General features: G+C 35.6%; 1 protein-coding gene across 1 annotated transcript; it reads right to left on the bottom strand.

Moving 5' to 3' along the window:
* Window positions 1-272: 272 nt before the first annotated feature.
* LOC134665466 (adhesion G-protein coupled receptor G2-like) lies at window positions 273-6476 on the bottom strand. The gene is made up of 6 exons (XM_063522440.1): window positions 6162-6476; window positions 5465-5626; window positions 5194-5295; window positions 4605-4830; window positions 4088-4296; window positions 273-2037 (listed from the first exon to the last, which is right to left on the bottom strand). Exons 1-6 carry the CDS (start codon window positions 6474-6476, stop codon window positions 544-546), a joined length of 2508 nt encoding a protein of 835 aa, XP_063378510.1. The 3' UTR covers window positions 273-543.
* Between the last annotated feature and the right edge of the window lie 467 nt (window positions 6477-6943).

Genomic DNA, 6943 nt, shown 5'->3' with positions numbered 1-6943 from the left:
ATTGAGCTTAGTCTGGGATTAGGTCGCGCTGAGCAAAAATCGTCCTATAGTAATTTTTTTTTATTTATTTTTTTTTGTATGTGGAACGTAATACATCCGTATTTACATTATCAAAGTGAAGTGAAATCTTCCTTAATTTTATGTGAAATATTCCAGGAACACTTTTCCAACAGTTGAGAAGCATTCTACAACTTAAATATACATTTTGTAAACATACCTCTACTTCATAATCGAATGATCGTAGAAAATAATAATTATTCAAAAATTAATAAAGGTTCATGTAAATTTTATTTTAATAATAATTTCAAAAATTACATTAATTGCAATTTCTTGCTTAATACAAAAATCAGTAATACTTAGTAGGTACTTATTTTACTTAAGTAATACATTCATACGTACATAGGTACAGTTCCTTATGTACATTTTTAACGTAGATTATTTTAAGCTACCTATAAAACTGTTTTATTAAATTATCAGCTTATCAACGATGCGTTTTGCGTTGGTACGTTGTATACCGTTATCTCTGGACAGATAAAATCCGCGTCATATACTACTTTTTTGACTAGAACTATCGCTTAAACCATCTTTATTATTGGTGTCTTCATCATTTCTTTGTACTTCTTCATCTTTCAGTAACGATTTGTTGGAATACAAGGAGTTTCTCGAAGTAGTACCAGATATTGATTTTTGGTTGGTATTTTTTTCGTCATTATCGTCTATTATATCAAATATGCCTTCTACACTCTTAAATATTTCATCTTCACTAAAATTATCATGCGATTTTGCAGTAATAAATGAATCTATGCTATCCTTACTATTATAATGCGAATCTTCAATAGCTGCTGAACCAGATGCCGCATTATACGCCACTGCTTTACCGTCACTTGAACCACTTATTAAAGAAGTAACGTTAGTCCGTGATGAGTTGGGTTCTATAAATGGAGCCTGTTCAGGTTCATTACTGATATGGGCATTTCTACTAGTTATCAATGAAGAGCTAACTTGTGCCTTAATCTTTTTCTTTATACATATTTTATTGAGCCACATACCTCTAGTTTTGGTATTAATTATTATGAAAAATATAAACAATACAAATCCTTGATAACTTGTTGTTAGTGTAAAAAGATATGCAGCAACAATATTGGAGGCAAACAAGCCGAAAACCCAAGGTAATCCAAATAGAAATACTAGTAAACAACTTACAGATGCACGTCGAAGCATTTCGCTTGAATCGCCATGTTTTTGTACCTTTTTTGTTCCAAATACAGAACGAAGTATCAAAGCAAAAAGGATCCAATTTGATATCACTACTATAGCGATTGGAGCGTAGACTGTCAACCACAGAGCTAAGCCTGATGGGTAACAAAATGCTCCTGTAGGTGTATGATCTTCAAATCTTTTTGTGTAAGACTGTGGCGCCACAATTAAAAGCATAACCACTATAATTAAAGGGAAAAACCACGAGAAAGCTGAAGCTTTCAACAATCTTCGTCTAGGGTCTGTCGCGAATATTAAAACTAATTTTCTATAAGAAATAACAGCGGCTACTAACATCCAACAAAACGATGCTAAAACAGCATAATGCAAAATAATTCCCACTGTCATACAAAACAAGTTGTAATCTTCAAATTTAGAGAAGACAATAATAAGAAAACTGATGACGTTTATTAACAGGGCTACAGTTAATTGTATCCAGATCTTATTATTAAAATCGCTTCTCCACGATCGAAACATTATAGCAGTTAGAACAATCATAAGCAGTCCGAAGAGTGACAAGAAACAACCTATTAGGGAAAGTATTTCCAAAATTGTTTCATTTTCTTCTGAAAAAACTTCTTTCGGGATGAGGACCTCGGCAAAGTGGGTGAGATGTGTACAGCGACAGGTATCCAGCAAGCCGGTTGGGGACTTGATGAAGGTGCAGCCCTCCTGTGACCAGTAACCAGTGTCGTTTTCAGCGAAGTGCCAGTAGGCGCAAGTGCGGGACATGTTCCGAGCCGGTTTGTATATTGATGGTTTCAAATGGATGTCTATCACCTGAAAATTATAATTAGAATAATAAATAACTAAAAAAGATTTCATTGTCTGATTATGTTGGTATGAAACCTTTTATACATTATAATTTATCATTCAAAATTTGGTGAAATGTTATGATACGTACTCAGATTTACTGCTTAAATTTTTATTTGTCTTTTTTTTGTACCCACAATTTACTAATATTAAGAACCAGAACCATTCCCATATAAGTGGGGCATATTACAACCGAAATAGAAAAATAAAGCCACACTTTTATCTTATTTGTACTTTTCCAATAAAAATATGTGACTGATACAACTGAAAACTTCTTCTTAGTCATGCACTCTTGACAGAGTGGTCGTGGTCATGTCACGGTCGATTTCTGCGCCACCGCAGCTCTTGCGATCCGTCGCCGTGTGGCTCTGTTTTTGGTGGAGTGGGAGCAATTCGTCGGTGCGAATAAAAAAATCGCTATGTGTTTTTATACGATTTTTTGATTTTGGCATATTTGAATTCCTTTTTAAATTTTCCGTCGACCCACATAAACATTTTTGTTATACCTTTATTAGTTTTGAAAATAAAAATTCCGCTATGTGAACTCAGAACAACATTTCGTCGGTGCGAATAAAAAAATCGCTATGTGTTTTTTTTACGATTTTTCGATTTTGGCATATTTGAATTCCTTTTTAAATTTCCCGTCGACCCACATAAATATTTTTGTTATATCTTTATTAATTTTGAAAATAAAAAATCCGCTATGTGCAGACAACATTTGTCCAAAAAAATAACAGAACAGAAACAAAAAATAGCTATGTGATTTTTAGCACATAACGATATTAAATGCCTTGTTTTCCGTCGAGGGTGATGGCGATAATGTTGCACATGGCGATTTATTGTGAAATGGATTACCCGACATAGACCCTAAAATCCGCTATGTATCATCTATTGTAGAATGGATTACCCGACATAGACCCTAAAATCCGCTATGTATCATGTCTCGTACTATGTTACTTTGGCAACAAATCGCTATGTGTACAAACTTCACACATTACGATTTTAATGAACCAAATTTAAGTCGCTATGTAGCAAAATTTGGTTAGAATAATAATATTGTAAAAAATTACATATAAATCTGTTTATTTTCTTCATGAGTATCATGTAAAAATAATTGATCTATCAGAAAGAAAATACAGGCGCAACAAATATATTACAAACAGGAAAATAAACAGTTATTTTTGTCTCCTGAAAAGTAGCTTAAAAATACATGGCGTTTTTTTTATTCGCACCGACGATTTGTCCAAAAAATAACAGAATTGAAACAAAAAAATAGCTATGTGAATTTTTAGCACATAACGATATTAAATGCCTTGTTTTCCGTCGAGGGTGATGGCGATAATGTTGCACATGGCGATTTATTGTAGAATGGATTACCCGATATAGACCCTAAGGGCCCCCCCACATCTGGCGTCTTTCGAGCGTCGGCGTCTACAATTCTATGGCCGACGTCGACGCAACGTTGACGCAGCGTCGACGCAACTGCGCAGCGACGTCATTTTCCATAGCGCTGGACCGACGCCGACAGACGCCGACGCTCGAAAGACGCCAGATGTGGGGGGGCCCGTAGAATGGATTACCCGACATAGACCCTAAAATCCGCTATGTATCATCTCTCGTACTGTTACTTTGGCAACAAATCGCTATGTGTACAAACTTCACACATGACGATTTTAATGAACCAAACTTAAATCGCTATGTAGCAAAATTTGGTTAAAATAATAATATTGCAAAAAATTACATATAAATCTGTTTATTTTCTACATGAGTATCATGTAAAAATCATTGATCTATCAGAAAAAAAATACAGGCGCAACAAATATATTACAAACAGGAAAATAAACAGTTATTTTTGTCTCCTGAAAAGTAGCTTAAAAATACATGGCGATTTTTTTAAATTCGCACCGACGAATTGTTGACTGAATTTCCTGTGATGGACTTAATGAGGTCTGTCCATCGTGTTAGGGAGCGGCCACGAGATCTTTTGCCTAAAAACTACACCAGTGTATGCTCTTACCTCTCCATCTGCCATCCGCGTGAAATTCTCCACGCTGACACTGATAATCTTGCTATTGACGACATATTGCTCGCGATCATGCCGTACAAACGCGCGATCTGAGCGGAACACCACGAAGCTGATGCGACGGGAAGAATCCGCCAGAGATGCTGGAAGATTTACTGCTGCTTCAGTATCGTCGCCGGTGAGAGTGGATGGATCCAGTTCATCTGGAAAATAGAGTAATCATTTTTAACTTGCTAGTTCAGACGTGTGGTTTAAAAGCGGTGTTTGTTTGGAAAGTGAGCACTTTTTTGCAAGTTACCTAACGTTAGGCTTTGGAAAGATCTTAATGAAGTTCTCATATCTATTAACTCCCTTGACCCAAACGTTCTTAGGCCAAATAAAATTAGTAGATTGGTCTCCCTCCACGTATCTAAAGCGCCACGTTTTAATAATGTTATTTTCCAAAACAATGTGACGCTGGGCAGACCGAGGCAATGATTTTAGGTTTGAAAATAATGGTAAGATGCAGTACCATGTAGAACTTGGAACCCTTCATCAGTAGAACCATCGACTATCTTGAGCCCCCGAACAGGTTGCTCAGGCGCAGAATCAGCCATAACCACGGCCACGTTATGGCGCGCCGTCGCAACGGCCGCCGAGCCGTTGAGATCGGCGCGTGCGCCGAGGGTGTCGAGGGCGGTTAGCACGGTGCAGGGGAATTCTAGAGATGTGTCGTCTGTTGCTAGAAGAACGTCCATCTGGAAAGTAAATTTATAGGATTAATAAAGGCCATAACGTAAAGTATTTTCTACCTACTGAAAAGTCAGGATTTACATCCAGTCTTATGTGCATTTTGTATTTTTTTCATGGGAAAATCTTTGAATTTCATCACAAAGACATAGATATACTTATTATTATCCCCATAACGCTTCATCCCAACAAAAAGCCAAAAAAAATCGTCCGTCTTACAAATTTATTTTTAAATCATGTTTATAATTATTTAACAACAGCCTATAAAGATTCATTGAATTTTAGGCTGATTGTGTTTAAAGGAATTTCCACAAGCGCATAAATTTCTTGACAACGCAACATTAAACTGGAAAATTATCAAAAAATTATACCTGATCAAAAGCATCCGACACATCCTTCATGGTTACAACGGCAGATTCGTTACTCAATAATTTGTCCAGACCCTCGATCATTTCTACTAATTCCTCTTCTGGCTGTAAAATAATAAAAAACACAATATGAGTATAGTGCAAAAATAAGAAGTAAAAAAAAAAACAAATAGGAAAGACAAAATTGAGAAAAGTTAGGTTTTAACCCTAGGTTTCAACATAGAGTAGGTACCCAACGAAGAAACAAAAACTTCTTATATGTAATATTACTTACCGTTTTAGGAGTTTCTGGTAGTTTAATTTCTGAATCATTCTGGTAATAGTCTTCATTAATGCTTCCTCCCTTCTTGTCTGTATCGTTTACGTCATTTATCACATCATCAGTGATATCATCGTCACAGTTAGTGCAGCCATCCACAGGATCGAATGATCCATCCTACTTAAAAAAGATTAATCAAAAGTTGATGGTTGACTCTCTATGAATAACAATAAATAATTAAATATTTTCTCAACTCTTTATGTAAAAATGTATATTACTTGACCAATTCCTCGTCTAATTACAAAAGTAAAGTAATTAAGTTTTAATTGGCCCTGCAACTTGGCTAATTAATGGTAGTTACCCCCAAACCACATCTAGCATTATCAGTAATTATGTCAGTTTAAATACTCTTCAGTATAGAGGTTTGATCATATAATTAAATAAAGGAATTACCTACAAGTATTTTTTAAGAATAATAACCCTAAATATCACAATTGACGTTTTCAGTAAAAAAGTTTACCATTTTTAGGTTTTTTCTACTCAGAATTAATTGATTAAAAAAAGAAGAAAAGGGTTTCCTATAAATTAAGATTTGTTGACACACTTTTACATACATTTTGTATAGACTGTTTAAGTCGAAATAGCCCAATAGTCGTAGCCAAATATGATACAACTACAAATCTTTCTGAAAACCCCCTAATATGAAACTCACTTCTGTATCCCTTGGTATTGTATATTCCGTATCAATTATTGAACTATTATCTCCGTCTACTTCAGGCCTTATTGTAGACATATCTTCTATGTGGACAGCATCATCAGACACGTCACCACCCTTTACAGATTCTGGTGGTGGTTTAAAAGGCGGTGGTCCTTTCCATGGTGGCCGGTGGGGTCGGTATCTATCATCAGCGTCTACACTTAGTACAGCTGCTATGATATATAAGATAACTATGGTAGTGTTCAATTGGTGGCATTGGTTTCTCTTGGGCAAAGTTTTGTTTCTCTTGGGCTGATGTGAGTAGTGCATTGTGACCGAATAGAATCTGTTCTTCCTGGACAGTATCTGAAATTGTAAAATATGATTTTATGTCAAACTTATAATACAAAAACTTAAGGGAACCGATAATATTACTAATCTCTTTCCGCGCAGGCTCTAATGGTTACTTAACTTATAAAACTGGTCAAGTGCGAGTTCGGACTCGCGTTTCAAGGGTTCCGTACATCACACAATTTTCAACTTTTTTTTTTGTAAGTATATGAAACGTGACGTGAGTGAAACGTCTTGAATAACCCGAATGGCTCAATCAAAAACCAGATGTAACATGAAGTTTTCTGGCGTGGTGGCTTATATCTCTGCAACTATGCAAAGTAAAAAGATAAAGATGAAAAGATAAAAAATAGTTTATTCAAGTAGGCATATTACAATGCACTTATGAACATCAAATAAACCTTTACCGGCTCCAACCGTACACCTCTGCCCCGAGAAGATTTAAA

This window comes from Cydia fagiglandana, chromosome 6 (genome assembly GCF_963556715.1).
Source record: "Cydia fagiglandana chromosome 6, ilCydFagi1.1, whole genome shotgun sequence".
In the NCBI taxonomy this organism is placed as follows: Eukaryota; Metazoa; Arthropoda; class Insecta; order Lepidoptera; family Tortricidae; genus Cydia; species Cydia fagiglandana.
The sequence above is the reverse complement of the archived record's forward strand: the minus strand, read 5'-3'. Positions and strand labels throughout refer to the sequence as shown.

Excerpts from the sequence above, each read along its gene's own strand:
- LOC134665466 (XM_063522440.1), bottom strand. The coding sequence starts at position 6,476 with ATGCACTACTCACATCAGCCCAAGAGAAACAAAACTTTGCCCAAGAGA. Across the intron at positions 5,627-6,161 it reads CAATACCAAGGGATACAGAA|GATGGATCATTCGATCCTGT; the intron begins GTGAGTTTCATA and ends TTTTTTAAGTAG. Across the intron at positions 4,297-4,604 it reads AGGGTTCCAAGTTCTACATG|ATGAACTGGATCCATCCACT; the intron begins GTACTGCATCTT and ends TCTATTTTCCAG.